The 26,307-nt window shown below is 34.3% G+C and overlaps 1 protein-coding gene across 1 annotated transcript in view; it reads right to left on the reverse strand.

The window, feature by feature from the left end:
- Positions 1-26,307, reverse strand: part of LOC123314173 (calcitonin gene-related peptide type 1 receptor-like) — a 97,943-nt gene that overhangs the window by 42,642 nt on the left and 28,994 nt on the right. Inside the window, exons 2-3 of the mRNA XM_044899294.1 lie at positions 20,305-20,501; positions 14,281-14,391 (exon numbers count right to left, since the gene is read on the reverse strand). Of these exons, the coding sequence (XP_044755229.1) occupies positions 14,281-14,391; positions 20,305-20,398 (205 nt within the window). The 5' untranslated portion in view covers positions 20,399-20,501. The remainder of the gene's footprint in view (positions 1-14,280; positions 14,392-20,304; positions 20,502-26,307) is intronic.

Genomic DNA, 26,307 nt, shown 5'->3' on the forward strand with positions numbered 1-26,307 from the left:
AGACGTACTGATGCTCTTAATTCTTGAATATTTATGTAGTCGCGTAAACATGTGCATGCATGCTTGCTTAGTGGGAGAATTTGCTGTAGTTCCTGCTCCATTTGATTAATTTATGGGAACGTTCACTTTCTCTGGAATCACTCACAGTGACAAAGCTATATATGACACTGTTGTTTTAACCTCCAATGACGAAGATGGATACTCAGCAAATTTGACATATTGTTGATTCCCGAAGTAACTCTTTCAATTTATTCTTTTCATCAAGTTATAATTGAAACCATGTCATTTTTTCCACATCAATAGTATTTCTTGTTTTTTATACCTACTAATATTGTCGTAGATTTGTAGAGGGTGGTCAAAAAATCACTTATGCAGGATGGGAGTTATTATTTTGTGATTCAGCCTACTCTATGTAATGAATCTGGTGATGATGAATATCAATGAAGGGGCTATAAAACTGCTTGTATCATTTGTATTGTGCTTCCTGGTTCCTGGATATTCCCAATTATTCTATTAACTATTTTTACTGTTCCACAGATACCACAGCCAATTCTTTCCTTTCTCATTATTTTTAACTAATTCTAATGGTACCTATTCATTTGCTGAATCTGGTAAGGAAAGTGATACCTAATAAGAAGTGTCTACCCAGAAATTGCCCATTTGTGATGAATAAATTTGCCATTGAGTACAAGAACGAAGACTGGAGAATTTTTATAAATTTATAAAAGAATGGTGACAAAAGTATAATATTAAATTCAAATGCAAATAAAGAAATATCTGAAATTTTGTAACTATTTTTTTGGCACCTATTTGAGTTTTAATCAATCAATGAATATTTGTTTTGCTTATAATTTCGAACAAAAACTATAACTACGTGATTTTCACTAGAATGTATGAGTGTAATTATTTTGATTCTTGTTTATTTTCGAGTATCAGTTACATCAGTTCAAATTTTTTTCTTCAGCACCTATTTCTGGTTCCAATTATACATCAGAATTCTCTTATCAACCTTATTTTTCCGATCAGACTGACAATATTCATTAAACGGTCCTAACTACACGTTTCTGAACTTTCATTGATTACAATTTCAAATGAGATGCCGTTTAGAATTTACCTGCATCAGATAAACATCAAACCTGATAGTATTAAGGCTAATTACATAAAGGGAATATTTATACAACGGCAATCCCGTAATGCCATATCCGATGGTTTACAAACTGCCAACAAAACACCAGCACCTGATGAATTGTTATAATCAATGAGTGAATAATCCTTCAATGCAAATACTGCTGATCCCATTCATTCTGTGTGGGTGAATTAATGTTTTCCTACCTATAGATTCATCAAACAATTTTGTGAAAATCTTGTAAGCAGAGTGATGCTGTTATAGTATTTCCATTTTTTTTTAGGACATTCTCTAAAAGAAGGAAGAATATACAATATCACAAATCCTATCAGCGAATCTTCTCAGTGATGAGATGATAAAAAAAGCATCTAGAAAGAAAGAGCAGGAATATGAAAGCACCCCCAAATCCTCGAAAGAAATTTAATGGTAAACTGTTGGTTCTAAAACCACGATAGGAACTGGCGACCAAATGGTTCCTTTTGGAACTTCCACACTTCGATATTTAAGGAGCATCTACAAGAGCATTTCCAGCAGTTCGCTAAGAAACTACCTTAATACCACATTGTGATTTTCGTGTTTTTTGACTAATTCAACAGTCACCACGGCTAATGAGTACCTTGATTCTATCAAAACTATGATATGTATACCTCCTTACTTGTTTCCTTGCAAGAAGCATCTAATGAAAATGAGTCTAGCTGAAACTGACGAGTCTACGTTCTGAAGAGGATGATAAAACTTCGCATCGCTGAAGAAATGCCTCTGCATTGCAGGGCAACGTAAGAAATGCCTTGGAATTGAAACTTGTAGGAGCGATGAGGTCACCAGCTTGGAGTTCATTGGACCTCTGGAACTGGAGGGCAAATAGACGATGAAGTATCTAGACAGTATGAGGCAGCTAGGATGTATCCTAGCACTTGATCTCCAGTGATCAGAGCACAATGTTACATTGTGCTCTGGGGTGTTACTGCCGTTTTGGTAGTTTTTTCGAAAAAATTCGGTTGAATTCTTGCAGAACTTCATGACTCCGCTATGATTCAAATTTTTATATTATAGTTCCGATTCAGTGAATTGATCATCCTAAGTAACTCCAACGTAGATTCCCGATGAAAGTTAGTTTCAGATATATCATTTCCGTACACTTTTACGGCGTACAACAATTTTTGATTTGGGCGTCACCTGTATATGATAATTATCTATCCTCAGACCCACAAAATCCCTGTTCAATCGTTTGAGGAGATAACTATGATATTATGAAGGTGAACCTGGTGAACCTGTCGAAGGAATGAATGGTGCTTTGCGCTAGAATCAAACCTTTCTGGATAATTTGAATCAGGACGCTCGATAGGAGGGAAAACACTTCACTTCCGTAATCTCCCCTAATCCAATATGATGGTGATATAATTTATTAAAGATTTCACGTTAAATTTGTGGCCCACATCCAGAACACTTACTCCCAGGGGTAAGCGGTAATTATCAGCAGTTAAATAATTCACTGAAAGCGAATTTAAGAGCCCTTACGAAAGGAGGGAGATTGCTGTGCCGGTCCATGTGTGTAATTGTTGCCTCATCTCACCTGATTTCCTGATTTCTCACCACATCCACGTTTGCTCTCTGGCACGTAGTCAGCCAACCCATCCAAACTAACATTGAACTTCCCGTTGAATTCCGCAATGAAACGAAGGGTTTGATGGTAATGGTGCTGGTTAATCAAGTTGTTCTAGCTGATAATCCTAAAGTTTATCTCATGATTTGGAATTCTCCGATGCCCTTACCAGAAAGGGATCGTCAATGTTTTATGTATGTGCTTTAGAAGGTGATTCGACTTCGGTGAAGAAAGGATCTCCAACTTAGTGAGAGGGAAATTATATCCAACTAGTTAGACACTCAAACTTTTCTAAATGGAACATCAATAGGGCCAAACTGGCCACCGAGTATACGGATATTTTCGAACGATTCAAGCTACACTATCTTTTTATAAATACGAATTCTCTCTTTTCTAGAGTTCGCACTCCTACTCTAAGAAAAGATACTGGAGACCCATCATTAGACAAAACGATGAAATCTAATATTATTATCAGGAAATGTTTATAGAAGAGGTGATTTGCCAGTTAGGTTTTCTTGGAATTATGTCTCCAAGAAATCGAAAAAAACTCAGAAATGCTTTGTTTCAGTCAGAAGCTTTCCGAAAGAGAATAATGAACCAAAACGTATTAATCCTCTGGTCTGGAAAGTATTTCAGTGGTTATATCAAGGAAGTGTGCAGAATCAGCTATCCATAACTCATTTTCAACTACTTCTTCACCAACAGAAATTTGGAAAACTTTTAATGCAATACCAATATACAAAAGTGGGGATAAACTGTACCCATATAACTTCAGACTCATTAGCACAGGTACAAAGCACAGCTAGGTAATCAGTATGTACTGAAATCTAAAACTTATCCCCTTTGGTCGTCGTTGTCCTTCATATGGAGAACGATAAGTCAAAGGAGATGTATGACATTCAATGGTGAAATCCGTGTTTACTTGATTATAAACTTTAAAACTTAAAAAAAATAAGTTTGGCATAGATCTTTTCCACATTTTACCTGTAAATATCCATCATACAATTCCAGGACATCCTATAAAACTATCCAATAACAATTTCACAATCAAAAATTCTCATCTCATCATGTGTTCAACTACTGAAATTACCTTGTGATGTTGTCAATACAATGTCTGTGCACTGTGTCAAAAATCAATACAATTTATAATTGAGAAATCTGTGAAGGAGGAGCACTTTTCAAGTCAAAAAAAATTGGTTTATTTCCTTTGTATAGGAGCTCCATATACGTCTGTGACTTCTTGATAAAAATTGGAGAATGTGTTATTTGTCATCTTTGAGGGTAGGAAAAAACTTTATAATTCTTTATTTAGTTCTAGAAGGAAAAATCTTCAAACAAGAGATAAGGCACATTTTCAATTTGGGGAATACGAAAGTTGTAAAATTATGTGTTAATATCAATAAATTGAAACTCGAAGAAGTTATTAAAATTTCCTTTGCCAGAAATGTGAAATTGAAATTTCATTCTCTCCTATAACACAAAATTTCCACTTAGCTTGAGTAATGAATTCATAAATATATGGGAGCGAATAGAAAATTACGCGTTAACATAATTTATTTTCACATAAATGTTCGCGCTTTTTATTTTGCATACATAACGACCTCATCGTATGAAGCAGCTACAGAAAGTTGTAACTCGGATTAAATGAAAACCCATTTTCCCATATGAAAAATATACATTTTGGTTTATAGCTTTCATAACTATTGAAAAATTCCCAGGAACTTTCTGTTGAGTGCTCGATTTCCCATAAGATTGGGGAATATCAGGTTATATACACATACAAACCTATAAGTTCCATAGAAGCAAGGTGTATTTCGATATTACATACGTTTCTAGCAGTTCGCGGAAATAAGTGTGGAAACGATACATTTTCCATTTAAGTTGATGTATACAGAAACGATTACCTTAGTATGAGTTGCTTTTTCTGCACATTCACCCCTTTTTGTTAGTTAGCATTTCTCTTGGACAGTTTTGAGGATTAAAAACGCCCGGAGATCCAGATTACATATGTTACAACTACATCTATTGAAAAGCAAGACGCTTTTGGAAGAAAACACAATTCAATCCCGAAGGCCGAAATAATATATATTCAAAAGCAAATTCAGAAATCACAATGACAACGACAGTTCGAATTTTGATAGAGTTTTAATACAAGATAAATGAAGATAATTCTATTCAACTTTTGGTAACATCAATAGGGGTCCCCGAATACAGAAAAAAATGTTTAAATTCTTGTACGTTTCAACTTTCTTTTTATGAACATATGTGATCTTAGTTAAAAATGTTCTCGATAACACTTTTTAATTTCTAATTCGGCAAGTCTAATCATTTCATCCCTATAATACAAAAGGGGTTGATAAGAAACCATATCACTGACCAAATTATCCTCAGCAGTCAAAAGTCCATTTTTGGCACGAAAAGTGTGCCAGAAAACAATTATACATACCTACATGAAAACTTGCAAAATAAAATAAAAATTATAAAAACCGCTGTATAAATACAACGAAGTAGATGGTATTCTTTTCAATGTTTTTCTATATTTCCAATGTTATCACCGCCCTAGGTGTACCGCTTTCTGCATCACTCTATAGATATTTTCATTCAATTGTTTCCTTAAATTTCCTGGCAGTTTCTTCGGTATCAGGCCTGTAGATGAAAGGACAACAGAGATGGTCTTGATATCTTCCAACTTTCATTGTTTCCTAGGTTGTTACTCGGAGATCTCTGTATTCCGAAATATTTTCAGTGTGCCTATCTATTAGATTGTTTTATTTGAAAGCGCCACGACGATGAATAGTGCTCTGTTCTCATCCTCATTCAGAACTTTACTATGAGGCCAGGTCTATTGTGGGTTATTTTCTGGTCTGTGATAACCGTGCGACCTTTATCATTATTATTATTAATAATAACCAACATATAGAATGGCAATCATGGTACGTGATCCCTAGTAACATGAGATTATTCCTGGATGAAATGACCCTTCAATTTTATTTACTCAATACCTCCTTGAGGATTGGCGAATCCAACTACCGATGAGGGCGCTGCGACTTGTCAACAAACATGGCGGAAGATGAGTAATCATCGTGAAAACTCTATTGTGGAAGCAATGTTATCGTAGATTTTATTCGATTAAAGAGATATTTGTGAAGGTAGTGAATAATTATGGGATTATTTATTGTGCTCGGGTTCCTCCAGAACTTTCCTGAACATGTTGGTGTCGTTTGATGAAGATTTTACAAGAACTTATATCCAGAAGATTTCATTCTATCATCACACTCACATGAATTATGTAATTTGTGGAAATAAATTAATGTAAATATTTGAGATAATTTATTTGGATGAAAACATATTATGCAGTTCAAAATGCCAACACAGAAATTATTTTCCAGCAATTACAACCAACTCAACAAGACCGCCTGAAAATTAATTCTACAGTTGTAATTTCATTAACGAAATTTGAAATTCTTGTCGAACGGTTTAATTATTGATCACTTTCAACTGCTTGCAAAATTCCAAGTCAAATCACTACTTTTCATTTGAAATTTTGAAATGTTCCCAACATATCATCTCTTGAAGATTGCAAGTCCAGTAATGCATGTACAACTTCAGTTTTGTTAGAAATTTAATCTCAAATACTTTCTTCTGCTCAGATTTCTCGGCACTATTGAAATCATGGAAATGAAAATTCGCATTGCCTTTCTTAATCGTCCAACACTAGAAAATTCATCTAGAACAAAGATATCTCCTAACCTAAAATTATAGTGAAAATTGGTAAATAGTTTCTCAACTGAATGACACTGATATAAATACTCGCTAAATTATTTTAATACCTATTTTTCTAGTCAGACATCCAAAAAATTTTGTAAATATAGTTCACTGGTAACCGAATATGTATTGAAAATATCTAACCCAAAGAAGTTAAACTCAAGTTATTACTCACTTTCTAGGTTAGTGATTTGGCCGCTAGGCGGCGTTTAGATTTTTGGATTCGCCAATAGGATCCATTGAAATTCTTCTGAATTATTCAACCGTTACTTCAGAAACTTCCACTTTCATAACTCCCATTTGACGAAAGCCTTCGCCTTTCATTGAACTGCAAATTCGTGGCATCTTACCCTGCCTGTACTGCGTTCAAGTTTGTTATAAACTAATCAATCTTGCGTAGAGTCAAGTTTGATGAGTTGGATGGAATATGCATTTTGTTGGTTACTCAGTAATAAATTGGCGTCAAGAAATATACAGAGTCTGAACATAATGTACGGAGCAGAAGGCTGTGATACTATTAAGAGAACTTCCCAAATGCAGTTACGTATTTCGCATTTCCTGAATGATTTTTGTAAGAAGGCTTACATCTTATCAGGGAGTGAAAAATAATGTTTTTACATTTACAACAACTCAGATACATATTTCTTTGAACCGCCCGGGGAAGTTGCCCTACAATAATATAATATACTGAATCATTATATTGTATATAAAGTTCAAGAGTACCTACATATATTTTATGATGAACTGATTGAAACAAATCATTCAATCTATTCAATTTAACTTACTTATTATTTATTGGCAGAATCTTATGGAGGTAAAATGCTTGAAAAAACAAACATTACTCTTTTTCCTACTTCTAGCTAGAGGGATGCCTCAAAAGTATCTTTCAAATCGGTAAATTTTTTGCACAGTCGTGAATGAAATAAGTAACACCTACTGTCGCATACTACCAGACAAGGAAACGCAGAGGAAGGTCTCTAACCATATACTACTAGAAGAAGTGAGATGGCTACGGTGAGCCTCCATAGTCTGATAGAAAGCCATATTCAGTTGATTCTTAATTTACTGGCGAGGCTTTGCCTCATGAAACAAGCCGCCTCTGGTCACTTATACCCTTGTTTGAAGAGTTGAGGTTTGTACTCTTTTGGAAATATGTAGCTCAAACGGAATTGGGCATCGAACCTTTTTCAATTGGAATGAAGACTTCTGATTTATCTGAATTTTTAGTTCAGCAGAAAAAATATGTGAACCTTATTTCTCAGAACCTGCCTACACCTATTACAGGCGTAGCCTCTTCCATATTCCAGTAACTATAGATCATTTGTTATTTAATGATGATAATAATAATAAAGGTCTTTATTCAATAAATTTTATGGAAACTAAATACAAACTCTCACAACATTAAAAAAAATTGAAAAAGCGAGATCCAGAACACTGTATCAAGTGTACTCTTCAATCTTACCCTGTGATTCATTGACAAAAAAAATGATAAGTACTTACGGTCATGTCAAATGACAGTATTTATATAGAAGTTGTGTAACCACCCAAAAAAACCATACAGAGTTGCCACTTGCTCATTCATAAGTTTGCTGAATATAATAGCACTTAAATGTTTTATGTTACTAACCCCCCTGATTTCAACAGATAAATTCAAATTATTTGATCAGACAGAAACACTTATTTCTAAACACACTATATTCCTCCAATAATGAGCTACGAATATCACCCCTACTGTTAACCTAACCCTGAAATTTTTGAGAGCATAAAATATACCGTTTTAACATGTTGAAAAAAAAACAGAATCTCGCTTCTTTCATTTCATTTGGTGAAGGAAGTAGTATTCATAAGACAATAAATGACTTGTAGCTTACAACCACCAATAATAGAGCTCTGATATTCATCTGCAATATGTAATCATTAATAATCGTTGTTTATTTTACAAGAGTTATCAGATTCAAACATAACCCTTTGAACCTTTCTATTTTATACAAATGAATAAATGATGAGAAAAAGTGTTTCTTTCGACCTCAGGAATATTCTGTTGAAATATTGGTACAAGTCAAAGACTCTGATTTCAGTGCACGTTGGACAAAAAAAGTTCAGTTGTAAAATTCATTATCGAAATTCTCTGACCCTTCCTTGGCCTTCTAATATTTGTTAAGACACTTTATGACGAGCAACAGCTTGGAATCGGTACAATGAAACAGAAAACCCAACTAAGCGGAAGGATACAATACAAAGCAAAATGGAGGGCAAGTGCAATTGACGACCACCTAATTGGCCCTGATTAATTTGCGGAAACCTAGAACTACAGCTGCTGGGAATCAGCATTGGCTACAAACGGTGCGTAGGATTGGAGTCAGTAGAAGTTTAATACTAAGAATACTGGATCTGGATAGAGAATACGGTTTGCCTGCAAGGAGTCTGCCAGAGGAACCCATCTGTTTCGAAACGTCGTTTGAGATACCCCAATTTAAGCGAATACATGTGAATTAGGTGATAAAGCACTATAGTCTATCCAAATCCGAGAGGCCAGCGTAAACAAACTGACTAACGCGTGATCTTATTTAAGGTACTCCTCTTATTGGTCAAAGCATCAGGAACGCCATGTTTGCAGGTGGGAGTAATGCAGTACCGCATTACGTTTGATTCATTGATTGTATGCGAATTGTTGTGCAGAACTGCAGAGATCATTCATTGCTTTTTCTTTCGTAAATTGGTTTATAGTTGTAGCAAGTTATTCAAGTTACAAGCATTTAAGATAATGTCAAGTACTGATACTGCTGAGGAATCGCGTGTTGACTTAAGTCCTCCAAAAAAGAGACGTCTGAAACGACACTTCAGTGCCGAGATAAAAGATATGATTTTGAATACTTATAAAATTGAGATTATTCAAAATGCAGGAATGTGTTTAAAGGACGTAGAACTCCGAGTTGCAGAGAGTTGGCATTGGAGCTCGAAGTGTTAGGAGAATTATTTCCGAATACATAAATTCCGGTGTTCTATCACAGCCGGCAACAAATCAAAATCGGAACACCAAATGGGAGTCCTTATCAGATTTCGATAAAAATGTAATACGGCGAAAAGTTCACGAGTTTTTCTTCAGAAATGAACACCCAACTATAGAGAAAGTATTAAAAATAGTTAATGAAGACTCGAACTTGCCAAATTTTAAGAAGAGTACCTTCTCTATAATATTGAAAAAACTTAATTTCAAATATGGACGTCGCCAACGCAACAGTTTTTTAATGAACCGTGACGACATTAAATGTTGGAGAAGAAACTATCTCACGAAAATTAGGACCTTCCGTGATGAAAACAGGAAGATTTACTGCTTGGATGAAACTTGGGTAAATACCGGTCATACTAAATCCAAAGTGTGGACCGATGAAACAGTTACATCTTCTCGGCAAGCGTTACTTGCTGGATTATCTACTGGATTAAAAATCCGTCTGGGAAGGTCTTGAATTTTGAGTTTAACCCTTTGGTTTCATAAAGCTTGATCAGAGAATCAACGATCGAGTGACGGATGAACGTCAATTAGTTTTCAGTCGATAAGTTGGTCATAAGCATTCTGAATATCATTCTTTCACCAAATAATTATCTATACACGCCCATTTGATGATTCTCAACTGCTACTCCTCCAATATATTCGGAAATATGAAAGTTTCAATGATTTCCTTCGGGAAATCGAATGCCAAATCGTTGATCGAGCAATCAAAGTTTTGTGAAACTTGATGTAAGTACCTTTTTGGTGGAAAACAATTTCAACATTGTTTTTCAAATGAAGTGAATATATTTTTCCAGGCAAAGGGCAAAGAATTATAGTGTGTCATATTGGCAGTGACACTGGTTTTTTAACTGGAGGACTCTGGACTTTCCAATCCAAAAAAACTGGTGACTACCATGAAGAAATGGATGGTCAGTCATTCGAAAAGTGGTCGAGGGTATAGTTCCTAAATTGGAGGAAAATTCTATAGTAGTTTTAGATAATGCTCCTTACCATTCAAGGAAAATGGAAAAAATTCCTAATTCACAATTCAGAAAGAGTGATATCCAACAATGGTTGAGGGAGAAAAATATTGATTTCACCCCTGACCTCATAAAAGCGCAATAGTTGCAGATAGTCAGGCAGAACAAAGAAAACTTTGAAAAATACATTGTGGATGAAACCGCAAAGGCCCAAAATATTACTGTACTTAGATTACCGCCCTACCACTGCGAACTGAACCCTATTGAATTGATTTGGGCCGATGTCAAGAATTTTGTGGCAGATAAAAACACCACATTTAAAATGGCTGACGTCCAAAATCTTTTTCAAGAGGCTCTCTCACGGGTTACTTCCGAAAGATGGAGAAAGTGCGTGAAACATGTCAAACAAAAAGTTGAGGTAGACATGTGGAAACTGGATAATATTATGGATGATATAACACCAGTCGTCGTCAACTTAGAGGAAAGTTCTGCATCTTCTGACGACACTACGGGGTAGTCACTTTTACAAAAAAAATATTGTTACACATTTATATACATAGTATTTATTAAAGTGGGAACTTTAGATTAATTGTTCATTACTCAGACTCGTAGATAAGCATACACATTTTTCACCGGAACTGGAACACTCAAAAAGTTTTAAAATATAACGCTCTCGGAATTCAATTTATTAGTACACCTCTGCGTTATCACGTTCTTGACGCGTGATCACTTCATGCTGCAATGTTTACCGCTGGCCTCTTGGATTTGGATATACTATAGGATTTTTTTTAAGGAACTCATTCCATTTGCGGTCGATCCAAATTGAGTCGACCACTGCGATGGAGTTCAAATGAAGAATTTAAAATTTTCTGTTCATTATTTTATTGGCTAAAACCGTAAAAGTAGAGAATTTCACAGGAAGCTTCCTTATTTATTCAAATTTGTATCTGAAAAAATTGCTGATGTGACGGCGTTTCAATAATGGATTCTGGCGGTTCCAATAATGCTTCGCTACAGTTACGAAGGATCCTGTCAGCCCTAAAGTCCTTGCCAAACCGACTGAGTGATTTTTATATTTATACTGGGGGTTTTTTCATCAAAGCAGCGTCGGAATATAAATCAGACTCGTTTATGTGAAGGGAGAGTTGAAATAGTATCGAACTCTTCATGTTTATAATATGAAAAAAGAAGTTTTGTTAAGTTTCGGATAACAAACACATTTGTAATTTGTTTTCAGAAATTAATTTGTTAAATTTTTACAAATTTGAAATGAAAATTATAAAACGTGTGATGAGAGAATTGTGGAGATAATATACAAATCTTCTGCAAAAGGTCCTACTAATCAACAGCTCTTCTTAATCACTCCAAACTCGATAGACTTTTCGCAAAATCTCCATATTATAAAATCGAGTGAATCCTCATGGCGTATTTCAATTCTCCGTTTGAGAACAACAAGCAGATACTCACTGGTCTTTTTTGTTGCTGTAAATAAGAACTATTCACCATGCACATGTTTCCTTTCAAACTGCAACCATATCAAATCATGGTCATTCTTGCTCTTCTGTTACCATGGTTCCTATTACATTTTGTTCAATCGATTCGATTCTAAATTCATTCGACAAAACTGCAGAAGAATTATTCTTTCGAATCAAGAATAACGAATAGGTAGGGGAAAGTGGGGGAATTGGGAACACTTAATTTCAAATGCTGAAAAATTATACAAAAAATCACTAAAAATATTAAACTTCCATTGAAAAAGGAACTTTGCTCATTTATGTACTAATCCGAAACAAAAAATTATAAAAAATCAACGTTTCCTAAAAAATATCAACGAAATCAAAAATTACTATCGTTTCCATTTACCCGTCACCTTATGGGGTAATTGTGAACAGTCCCGGAGCAAATAAGAATAATTAGAAATGGCACATATCACACAAGTATTCACGTCTTGTTTCTCTTGCAGTACATTTTTCATGTGCCCAGAGTTTACAGGTATCTCACATGATACAATCCTCCATTGGTGGGGCTTCATACCTTATATAGCAAATTATGCAAAAAAATTCTTCTTTTCTGTGTAACCTGGGTTGAATTTCTCAGTCCTTTGCTTTTGGCGTGCCTTTTAGTACCCTTTTTATGTTGGTTTTAGGTTCTTTAGGTTTAATTTTTTTCCTTCTAAACATTTCTCTGTAGGTATTTGCTTTCTTTACTTTTCTTCGTGTTGATTTTTCATTTGTGAACTCGAAAATATCTTGAATTCATTTTGTTTCAATTTTCGGAACAGAGTATTTAGTTCCAGCTTAGCCTAATGTGAGGTTCTCGTTTCTTAAATCTTCCAACACACAGCATGGATATTCAATTTTATATTTCGTTTCGGTCTTCTTTGTATAATTTCTTGGCATCTAGATACAAAACATTTCAACGTTAAAATATTTTTTAACCATCAACCAAAGCAGCACAGAAGTAATTGGGAACGCAAGGGATATAACGTACGTTCCCAATTACCCACCTGACATCGTTCCTAATTACCCCAACTTATCAAAAGAATTAAAAATGGCTGGCATTCATTTACCCATTTTCTTTCAACTTCAAATCACGTAGGTTTTGGAAAAATATAGTACCAGTATGGAATCAACAAAATATGGCACCTCTAAACTTCAAAATAAGATTGTTACAAGTATTATAACACACGGAAAAATTATAGTCGAAATGCGAAATCCATTCTTTGACTCACCGTAACAGGAAATATGCAACTTATCGCCTCAACTTTTGAGTAAGCCCTGAGAATCGCCAGATGCATCCGTTGAAAATGTTGAAGACAGTGTCGCACATGAGGAAGTATTTTTTATCTAGCTGTTCCCAATTACCCGCCGTTCCCAATTACCCCACTCTCCCCTACTACAATCGGTAAGCAATGGAGATTCTTCATTTCATAATGGTACTATGACTTTCTTATTTATACCCAAATGTTTCTCTTTATTCTTCTGGTTACTCATCTGGATCCTCTCAAAAAACATCGGTACAATAAGTGAGTACTATGAATTCAAGGGTACTTTTATCCTTTCATTTTAACAATAAGAATGTGTGGGCTTGTTGGAAATCCCACCTTAATCTTTTAATGAATTCTTAATTTTCGTTTATTTTTTCAAGAGACATTTTTGTTTCTTCTAAGAACCATGAAAGTGAAAAAATCAAGATTATAGTGAGATTCCAATTTTCCTGAGCTTTTCAAGGAGCCCCCACATTGTATATGCTTCTATTTCAATAATGGAAGCTGGGAATAGGATTGCGGCTAAGGGGTCGATTTTATTTAAAAAAAAATATATTCGACACTCAGTCAACCTGTTTCAGCGTCTTAATTTCAAGTTATTGGTTGATAAATTATTAATTTAATTTTTTTACATGAAACTTTTGTGTTCCTTGTGAGAACCTCAAAATTGAAAGAAAAAATTCATATTCCGTTAGCTTTTCACTTGGTATATGTTTCTATTTGAAGAACGGAGGTTGGATAGGGTTTCGATTAAGGGGTTGAAGATGAACAGTCAATTTTATTTCCAGAAAATGGGGGTACCTAATTAAAAATCAATTAAAGGGCTTCAGGGTTTTCATTTTGAGTTATGTGTTGAAGAAATATCAATTCTATTCCAGACTTATGCTCACTTATGGTTTCACACTGGTATTGTCGCAACTTAACACTTTCAAAACCTTTGTAAGCAGTGTATAAAAATTCATAACTCACTTTCCAATAATTTATCGATTATTTAATCATCTAAGCAAATATGAATAGCGTTCCAAAAATAAAAATTCGAATACTCACTGTTTGGATCGAAACCGACTACAAATACTGGACAACTGTGATTTGCCGTATGTCCTGCAGGAGTATCAGGCCAACATGACCATGAGTCGAAACGACTTCGACAGAAAGGATCTAGAAAAAAAAACAAGTAGGTATGTAATGTACAAATTGTTGTAATAAGATGAAGAATATTAAATATGATACTCAAGCTGGGAAGAAGATAATATATTCGGTTACATTTGTACACGGTATTTTCAAAGGTGATATTTTTTAAAAAAAGGTAAAAACGCTTCATCAAAAATTTCGTTTCAGCCCAGCTAAATGCATTGCGAACAAGCTGGATATGAATTCAATTGACGTTGGATCACACACCGAAACACATCGAAAATTTGGATCTTTTTTGGAATCTTGATCAGAATATGCTTTTTGTGTAGAGGATAAAATAGAATTAAATCTCGCTTTGAATGATATTAGAAAATCTAAAACGTCCAAGTGGTTTAGGTTCAATGAATTGTCAAAGTTATCCATGTATTTCCTTTGATAAAAAATCAAAGAAGGAAATTCTCATAGAGTGCATGCCAGGATAAGTTAGTAACTGACAACAACAAGTTTATTTCGTATAAGAAAGAAATAAAAATATATGATCTTCATAGGTATGGGTGAATGAATAGATTTGTTAACGAATTGTTAAGGTATCGCCATCATAGATAAATCTGCCCCCACAGGCAGACCTAATAGGAGAATCTTTAACCTTTCTGGTTTAATATAATAATTTTAATGAACGTATTGACTATTGTTTTCCAACTTGCATTTAAATTGAGTATAACGATAACAAAACACTCATAATCCAATTTATAGTTGTCCAAGACGTTAGGTATGACTAATTTTCGAGTTGTATTCAAAGATTTGTGGTAACATAATTGGTATCTGTTTAGTTATGGAAAAAGAACGAAGAAATTCAATTGCAAGAAAACCAGTTTTTAAGCAACCGCTATTCCAAAAAAACCTAGGTTGTGTTCCTAACATGAAATTGAAGCGGCGAAGTATGAACGACATGTTTGAATACTTCACCTTTGCTTCTCTATCATAACTTCATCGATATAAACCCATAAAATATTTTATGACCAGTACTGATTATTCATTACTAAAATATGTATATCAGTCCGTAGTCCCACATTCCTCAGTGAGGTTTATCAACAAAATTCATCATGACTAACCTATCGAACTTTCATCGATTAAATCCAATCGAAATTTCATTTTTGCTTTAGAATTCACATTTCATGGATGATAATATTATTCAATAATTTATATGGTGATATTTTACCCACTGTTTTGAATAGCCTGATTTTACTGCGAATGAGCTGAAACAACAAAACCCGATGCTCTGAAATGAAAATCGCCGGAAACAAAACCTGGCTACCATATTCCAGCTGATCGAAGTACAAAGTTGAAAATCCCTTTATTCAACGCATCATGATGCGACAAACGTTCTTGGATGATATAGAATTCGGATTAAGCCGACAGGCCTTCATTGTTTCATTATTTCTGTTTAGCTTTTCATGGAGCTTCATAGATAAACTCAACTATTATTACTTTGGCCCCCTTCCAGCTCCGATTTGGTTATGGTAGAATGTTTCAGTTCTAATCGACCTTCGCATATTGGAACATCCATAATGTTAACGGCGATAACAAATTGATAGTTTGTTGCAACGAATATAAATTAATAATGACAGGGTTCATTCAACTCTGTTTTATTAGATTTTATGAAGAACAGATTTGAATTTCCCGATCAATCATTATCATAAAAAATGGAAATCATAATAGTAATAGTTTTTTTCCTATCAAGTGCGGAAAGTGATACTTGCCCGCACGAAACTGCCGTTGCCCGAACGATGCGAAGCAGAGTTCGGGTAAGCAGTTGAGTGCGGGCAAGACACTTTCCGCAAGAGTTAGGAACAATATTTTTTCTACAAGCGCTTGAAATATATTAATGTATCCATTTCACGAAACATATCATATCTCATTTGATTAATTCATATATAATGAAAGACGTAATTCTGCATGTCATTACTATGGGTTTCTCATCGTTGACGTTCTGTGCATAGAAACATGATAGAATTTAATTTATTCTATAATATTTGCGTGCGGGAAAAACCCCTGCTAATCCATTCCCGCACGCAAATGCGTGCGGGAAAGAAATAGCAGGCGTTTTTCCCGCACGTTTTGGGAAAGTGACTCTTTGCAACTTGGAATGCGTGCGGGAAAAAGGTTGGACGCGCACGCTTGTAGAAAAATGTTATTTATTGAATAACGTCAATGGCTATTGTCTATCCGCCCATGAAAATAATAATTTAAAAACCCTTTCAAGTTAAAAGAGACCCAAAGATTGTAGTCTAGGTAATGTAAATTATACTGACTTATATTATTTATTGTAATTCGGTTTCTTTTATGCACTGTTCTTCTTTAGTAAATGAGAATTTGAATATTTTTTCCACTTATTTATATTTTCTCAGTAAACATTTCTTGGAATAATCTCTATTTGTTCTTCAATTGGCTTTCGGCTTGTCAGCCATGCACATTAACATTGCATGATTTTTTCTTGTGTGAAAACAAGGACATACACTTCGCACTACTTGAGTCAGGTGTTCGATTTGAAAAGTTTTCGAAATCAACCAAAAAAATAATCAAGAAATAATCTCATGAATTCACTGTTACCTAGCTGTAAGTTCATCTGTTTTTGAAGAATTTGAGGATATCATTTTTTCAAGAAACACTGATGCTCATTTTTCATCGACTACAGACTCATGGGAAATCCCAATTTTCACTATATTGAATGGATAGAGTTTTAATATGTTCATCAGGATTTCCTTATCTGAATATTTCTCAATAGGAAATTGTATGTAGCTTCTACACAATTTCATTTTAAGAACAAATCCAATAAGACAAAAAAGGGACAAATAAACCAACTTCTTAGGATATTGCTTGTTTTACTAAGAAGTTAATATATGCTGAATCTTAAAATACCCCCATTCCGGATATTGTGGGAACCACATAATGTTGAATTAATGAAAAATCTTTCCTACTCCTAGATTTCTTAGTCCAATCGATAACAAATAAAGGGAAAGTGAAGGAATTCGATAAGAAAGGTACTTTCTCAACTAAAACACGCATTACTTTGTAAATAATCAGTCACCGAAGTGCTGTGAATTCAAAATTTGAAATTGCATTGCTGACGGGATGCATTGCATTGTTTCAATTAATACTGAGGCAAAACAAATTTTGAGTCATCCGAAAATATAATGTCATTCTTCATTTTTCCACCTACAAAATGTTTAGCTCGAAAACATGAGCTGTTAAGAGGAGTGTTGTCTGTTAGATAATACATGTTCAGTTCTATCTCACAAACGGTTTTATCGAATGAAATAAATTTCAGAATATAGTTTTTCATTTATTCGATGAGTCTTTTCTGAATACAAGATATCACCCACGTCTTTCAGTTTTTTCATTATGACCATTACGTACCATAAAAATACCAAAAATCCAAAGAACTTCTTGAAACTAAGTTGGACGCTTTTTTATGAATATTTGAACGTTTTGTTAAATTATTCCTCTTGTTTTGTCGTATAATCCGCCGTTTCTAATAATTTAATGTTCAAAAATAAATTAACAAGTATTTGGTATTTGTGCAATTTGAAAAATTGGGTACTTTGGCTGAATTGAACTCTGTTCTGTTCAAAAGATCGACACATGTGTAGTGTCACAGATTTAGCTAGTTATTCTGAAGGTTGAGAGCATTAAATATTGATATTCCTCACATAATCCCAAAACCGACAATTTTCCAATGCAAAACCTTAAAGTATTCATGTTTAGGAATAAGAGGTCCATTTTTGGATTTGTTTTCGTAAATTCAAGTTGAAGAATAATTTTCTACCAAAAATTCGAAAATTAAACATTCAAACAACGCCGAATATAACGGGGAATCGATTTTTATAATGAAATATAATAGGCCACTTGAAAAACGAAAGTGGGAAGTCCCACGAATCTCAAAGAATTCAAAATTTTAGACTCTCTAGTCAAATCTTAAGGGGAAGTAATGTAATACCTCAAGAATCTCCATTCAAAAACGGTATTTACTAGTTCTTAATTTACGCTTTCAATTTTGTACGTAAAGCCTTGATTTTTTCTTTTATTGAAGGAAGTTTTGATGTCACTCCGTCTATTTTTTTTCCAATTAATTTGTTTTTTTACGAAAAAAAAGATGATCTTTTTTTAGGACAGCATGCATAAAGCGACTAATTTCGATCGTCTTGATCCAGAATCGTATGTACTACTTCCACTTCGTCTACTTCCCCTTAACTTTCCTTCCCAAAAATATTTTAACGAACAGGATTGGTGTGCCACTCTGTGTAGAGTTGACTAATATCCATATGGGATCCTTATTTATTTTTCATTTCGCTGGAGTTTTCCCAGACCAATAATGTAAGCGACGCGGGATAAGCAGCCAGATTCGATTTGAATTGTTAATCACGTTGTAATCAAACTTTCAATGTAATATCCCACGGGATAGGAATTCGATTCGAATGATTGGTTTGCGAATGGAATCTACTTAGTTCTGCCGTTGAGTCTGGGATACATTGTAATATCGAATAGGATTCTGGATGTATTCAAGAAACGAGTCTGGAATAGGTGTGTGTGTATCCAGTTCGTCTGTGCCTTCGTAGGCGGAGTAGCAGACTCGTTGGCAATGCTGTGAAATTGAATCTGTTGGTTTCGGGGTTCATTAGACGTATGAAATCGTGTTAGAGCGGCGTGCTGGAGAAATAACGGAAGCCTTGAGCCAATTAACGGTGTCTTTTGCCCTTATAACATATATCAATCTCGAAAGATTGATTGTGTCAAGCAACATAACTTAATGGATGCAAACTGAATTTATTAGCAGCTAAATTGTTATAGAAACATTTATACTATAGAAGCCACAATAATGTTTGAAGCCTATAATTTTAATTATAATCGGCAGGTTTAGCATCCTTTTGTTTTCAAATGACTTCACTTATAGAGTAAGATCCCAGAGCGACCAGACATAACCTATGTATTTTCACACAGATGAAACTTTAGGATCTCCGTAGAGTCTCATGTGCTTTGAATACCTGCGAACTTGTGGAGCTTGCCTAGTGACACCTGGGCAGATACCAGACGGCAAAGGTAACTAAAAATGAGTGTTACTTAACTTATTTTCACATGGCTGATTTTTATATATGTTTTAAAGAATATTATTCTGAAGTTATATTATAAGTGACAGACACTTTTCATGGGTCGAAACTCTTGCCAGGCGCTTTGAAGTTGCATAAAAATTAAATGAACTTCACTTATTTTCCTAAAGTTTCATCTGTGTGAAAATAAGTTATGTCTGGTCGCTTTGGGATCTTGGACTATTAGGACAGTTTGTATCAGCTCAAAATGAGGACGATTCACTGTTGCCATCACCGTACAGGAGAAGTGAAGTTTCAACACTTTTTATGAGTAATTCGAACTACTGAATAATAAATGACAATAAGTAGGTAGGCGTTACTGCCATAGTGACTGTTAAATATGCATTTATTTTTCGTGGACGCAATACTGTGTGATCGGAAAAACCGATTGTCGAATAACTTTTCCCATGCGTATATTTCTACTTCACAGTATTTTTGAAAATTTCAGTTTCTCAATTTTTCTTAATAACTCAAAATCTAGAAATGCTAGGCCGGTTCTCTTTTCAGACTTGGCATACTCAGGTATAAGAGCTCGAGAATGTGTCATCCGTTTTCTTCTAGCTGTTATAGTACTCGAAATATCGTTAGTAGAGAACGAAGTTTGCCCAGCCTGTATATGAGTATGGTTAATTTATCTCACTTCATTCATCGAAGTGCAGAACTTTCAATTTATATGAGGGATTAGTATATTTTTGTCGTATTGCAAGAAATTATCGATGAAAAAACCCAAAAAAGAGATATCTTGTAATTATGCGAATTACAAATAATTACAACAGAATATGAATAAAACCTTTACCTTCCAATGTGGGCGTCCTGTTTGCTGCAAATTCACAAGCTAAAAGTTCCCGCGCCACTGTCAAGTTAACGTTATCGTCAAACATAGTTCGCATCACTTCAGAACAATTCACTATGGGAACAATGTGAAGATGTGAAACTACACAGGATCACTTCTCCTGAGCGGAAGTCATTTTGCAGATCCACTTGTTCGAGAACCTGAAATAAAAAATAATCATAATATCCCTTCTTCCTAATACCGAATCTTTTAATAAAATGATTACTTATGCAAATATGGTAACACTTATTGTCATATAGGTAATACATACTGCTCCACAAAAGTTGAGACAGTTTAGATATTTTGAGACTCTTTCAGAAGTTTCAATACCTATTTTGAACAAATTTTCAAAATATGAGAAATCTGAATGTTCATTGATGGGGTCTTTTATAAGTATCAACACATTTTTTATTGAAAGAATGTATTGGTGAAGATATTTGACTTCGAATTTTCACTCTCTCCTCGTATTGTGCTGTGTATTATGAACATTTTTTTCAGCTGTCTCGTTCTTTGAAATTCAAATAAGAAAATACATAACAACATTCACTCATTTAAAATCGATGATAAATGAGTAACAATAAAATCTTCAAGAATATGTAGGCTGGCTAGAATGATTTCCTAACATCAAAAAATGTTTGATGTTCATATAGTTATAAAAAGAAGGAGTTAACGTATCTCTACTTATTTCGAGTCAGCCTTTGTTGAATAATGTTAATTGATGTCGATCGAGATTAAGTTCATCTAGGCTCAATATACTCAGTTCTCATTAGAGAACTCAAACTGGTTGGTTTCCGATTAATAATATCTAGATTTCTGAAGCTATAAGCTTCATCTTTGATGTTTGACACCCTGTATCTCAAAAACTATACCATTTTCCGTTGTAATTAAGAAATATTCAATTGAAATTCAGAAAACATCCCTTTTATTTCAGATAAGTTGATTTCAGAAAACATGTAATTCAGATTAGTCAATTCAATTTCAGAAATCGTCATTTGAAATTCAGATCAGTCAGTTTCATTTCAGAAATCGTTGATTGCTTTTCGGAAAATATCAATTGTAATTCAGAAAACATCAATTGTGACACAGAAATAAATCATTTGAATCAAGTATGCGTTAATAGATACTACTGACGATAAAAAAGATTCAGAATTTTCACGAGGAAGGAAAGATTGGATAGAAAATAAGTTGCCCATATGAAATAAGGAAATAGGATCACGTCCAGGGTTTCTGCAACACCCTATATATGTGAAAAGAAATTTTTCCTAAAATCCACATATAACTTTTGTATGAAACTTTTTTTTTGACAAGGTGGCATAACAAATTTCAAAGGGAGTGGATGGGCATTCATAATTAATCAGCCTGTACTGAGCTTTTGACTAAATCCTGTAGACAATTAACACGTAGGTACATAACATTGAATAAAATTCGTACTTTCTGAATTAAAACGGTTTCTGGATTACAAATGATTAATCTGATTTACAATTAATAATTTCTGTAATTAGATTGACTAATCTGTATTATATTTGATGGTTCCTGAAATAATTGTAACTAAACTGAATTTCAAATGAACATTTCTGAAATTAAATTGACTAATCTGAAATGCAATTGACGGTTTCTGAAACAAACTTGATCATTTCTGAATTTCAACTGGAAATGTTGTAAGCATACAAACTTTTATCCCCACAGAAACTTTTCCTAGTGAGGTCAGAATCTACAAAACTCCGGAAAATTAATCCAGAAGGCATTTTCCATAAAAATGGTGCGGGATAATTTCTGTTAGGTATAAGGGTATAAGGAAGTTAGGTATATTATGACCGGTCTACTTGATGAGTGTTATTCACCTCAATTTCTTACGCCATATTTATTATATTCTCAAGATAATTTTGTCGCATCTATATTGATATGTCAAACACAATTCACCTTGGTGGATACGATAGTATAAAAATGTCTTCACATACAAATTAACTCGTCTTCTCGTCGTTGAACTGAATATTCTTGGCACGAGATTTTGATATTATCGCATAAAAGTCTCCAGAATGATACACAGCCAGCAGAATGACGTGTATTAAGAAATATTAAATTCTGCATCAGAGAGCTAAGAAAAATAAATTTACTGATATTGAGGCTAGAAGACGTTATTGTAGTAAGAATATTATTAATTTTTTATTGATTTTTCATATTTTGTACATCATGTTCACATTGGAGGTCCTCGGGTGTCAGATGCAGTTTTGGCCAAAAGAAATTAGGGTTAAACGTTTTCGAAAATTCATTAGCTCAACTAAAGCAAAAGTTATTGTCTGAAAATTGTTACATTGTGCGATATTATGGCGATACATCTTCTAAAATTTCACGAGTACATATCAACATACCATTTCTTACTGAATATATTTCTGATTGGTATTCAATTTTTGGGCCAAATCTCAACAATTCATTTGAAGTATCGGTATAAGTCAAACCAGTAGTTCCTTTTAAATATTTCTTGGAATGTTATGAATTTATTCCTGAATATTTCTTAGTTCATTATTGCATGAAAAAGGCCGATTGGTATCGGAAATAACTGACAAAAATTTCAGTTACCTTTTCCTTACTGAACTGGAGAAACACTCTTCCGAACTCTGGTGCACTTTCACGAATTACGATTGATTCACCGAACTGACACTAACGCCATTACCTACTCATCAACAAGCTTTTCCACATTGACGCTTGACGAAATCAATCATGGCCGTCATAACGAGACACTTAATTATTTGCCTGTCTGTTTGTACGCTTATTTGTTTGTTATTAAACATAATCTAACACTGGGTCATTAGTTCAACGAGTCGATCTAAAAATACTGAAATTCACACATGAAATACGAAACGATCGCGATTGTCTGTTTACACACCATTCTGTACGACTCGCTAAATCATTGTGTCTATCTGCTGGGGTTCTCTGTTTAGAAGGATTTTATAGATTCACTCGAATATTCTGAAATAGTATCATCACACCAGAAAAAGGTGGTATCGAAGGGAAATGGACGGAAACTGCGAATGAAATAATGATGGTGTAATCAACGCTTTTCAAGATAATGCTCAAGTATTCACAGCTCTTTCCCCTTTAGGTTGACTTGAACTTCTTGATTATAAAGTTTAGGGATCGTTTTTAAAATTTATAGAATCGTTTTTAAAAATATTATCACCTGCAATTTACAGAAGACAAACTTCCCTCATCTGCTGAGGATTACGAATTCATATTGGCTTTAGAGTTTTAAGAAGGGTTGTCAATTCAGTATCTTCAGGATAACAACTTCACGGAGCTCATAAAAGCTCCACCATATATAATCCTGAGACTATCTAGATGAAATAAAGTACCTTTACTGGCCAAACATCGATAGGGACATGTGATTAGGGCTGTGATGAATGCACCCTGACAAGATCAAACGCTCCAACAGCTCCCATCCACGACAATCTTCAAGACCAACATTGGAAACGTTTTCATACGGATTACGCTTGTCGACTCGAAGATTTTTAGATTTCCCATTTATTCATGAGAAGGATGAAAAGTTCAGACTAAATGTGCCGATGCAAAAATATTGTTATATATGGCAACTGATTTCACACTATTCAGCATAAAACATATTTTTCATGCACAGTTTTTCAAAATAATATAGCTTTGGGTAATGCTCCTCAAATATTGACTAAAGTACTAAGGAATATTTTGGGAAGGGCATGACTTTTTAAAACTTTTCCTGAGTTTTCTCCCCCAATGTCATCACTTAGAGAAAGTGGCTTCTGCATTAAAATTACTTTAATATTTGTCAGGGCATCGACCTCAAAATGATATAAATATGAAGAAAAAATATAAACAATCAATTTATCAGTAGATACATAATTCAATAGCCTTATGGAAGGAAATAAATCAATAGTTCTTTCGTTATTATGTGCAGTACAGGCCCAGAAATGGATCCAGAAAATAAATTGGCATTCCTCTTCAATCTTCATCGTATATTGCCTCAACATTCCGCGCCAAATATTGTCTTGGAACCAGATGGATATGAATACACGAAGAAAGGGAACAAGCGGAAGGAATTATTGGAGATCAAATTGAGCAGGAAGGCTCACAATAGATTCGTGAAATGGACAATGCTCATCAATGTATACTCACTCCTATTAATCCTCTGATACTGGTAGTTTAGTAATTGAACAGATAAGTAAGACTGTGAGAGACACTTTCATAGCCTACTCCCTAACGCTTAAATTTTCGTAACTGCCTACTGCTCTTCAGATAGAAGCTGGCCTTAAACATAGAATATTTTGTATTGAAGTTGATAGAAATAGGTATGCGTACGATTAGACAAGCACTTCGTTTTTTTATGGTTTCAATTAAACGCATGTGGAATACTAGAAGGTAGTTAATGAGGACAATAATTTAGATTGAATTCATAAGTATCACTTGTATCATAATAAGTGAACACTGGCATTTTCCTGAATTTTTAGCCATGATCTTTTGCATATTTCATCTGACATCATATCTGAGCATCCATAGAATTGCATCATTGAGGAACAAATATAGCTGTTATCGTCCAAAATGTATTTGAAAAATTTTGTCTTCCAAAATTCATTAAATGGTCTCTTTTCTTGATTATTATGACTTTCGTTTCCATTAAAATAATTTCACCTCATTCTAATGAGAATATTCATTTTTATGGGACACGCAAACGTTAGCCTCTATTGATTACTATGCTGTTGCGGTGCTGCTTGAGTAGTCTTTTTGTGAATTCACTTGGCGAAATTTTTGTCGCCTACAGATTACTCTGACGTAACGTGCGACCACCTCATAATGCGCATGATTCGAATAACGTAACGTTAGTTAGATTTTAGAATCATGCGCATTATGACGTGGTCCCACGTCACGTCCAGAGTGTTCTGTAGGCACCTTTAGACAGGTTACTTGTAAATGCTTCTAACATTGCCGTGGGCTTCAATTTCGAAATTCTATGTTCTTACAGCTCAATAAGAAACAGCACAAAGTAATTCAAAGCAAATTGCGATGCTTCAATTTTTACAGAGACCCCGTATAAGACTATAACCTGTGTTTAAAAGGCCGCTTCACAGTGAATTTCTGATAACACTACAACTAGGTCCACTATCTTCAGCTTTTTGTTATTTCCCTATGAGAATGAATGAAAAGTAATAAGAATTGTAGAAGTCTACGACCTATTCAGAAATAAAATCGTAAGGATTTGATTATCAATAATGATTTGAATCAAACATATGCTATTTCCTCACGTTAAATTTGACGTCTACTAAGCAAGTGCTCATTATACTGCTCAATGAAGATACAAACAGAATGCATGTCACTTTATTAAGGAAAGTTTCATTAGGTATAGATAATATTGATTTGAAGAGGCGGACACTTGATGATATTCAGTAATATTAGAAATATTATCTTCACCAACCTGAAGTAGCTTTCGTGAAAAAACTCATCTTAGTAAAAATCGTTTAATTAATTTTCTTGGATTTTTTAATTATAATAAAAAGAAGTCTTTATTTCCAAAAAATAAGCTTTCGTTGGATAGATATCATAAGCAATACCTATTATTCTTCTGAGGAAGATTCCATATAAGATGGATTCAGAGGCTTCCATTCCTCCAATTTTTCCAAGGAAATGTCGATGCTATACCTTATTCAATGAGTATTTCAATATTTAGGCTTCTGCAGTTGATAAACCATTAAGATGGAATGTAAAAGCACCTGTATTAAATCAACTGAAATGTAGCTAAATGTGGTCAATAGTTAGAGCCCTCCAAAGTACCGTAACACTTACATGGCACATACATGACAAAGGCGATGCAAATAATAATACCTGAAACTTCACTCAAATGTGCGATATCTGAAAATTATGAATCGCCTTTGTCATGTATGTGCCATGTCAGTGCTACGCTACTTTGGTGGGCGCTCCCACTTGGGAACACCAATTTTTTCACTT

The sequence above is a fragment of the Coccinella septempunctata genome, chromosome 5 (assembly GCF_907165205.1).
Source record: "Coccinella septempunctata chromosome 5, icCocSept1.1, whole genome shotgun sequence".
In the NCBI taxonomy this organism is placed as follows: domain Eukaryota; kingdom Metazoa; phylum Arthropoda; class Insecta; order Coleoptera; family Coccinellidae; genus Coccinella; species Coccinella septempunctata.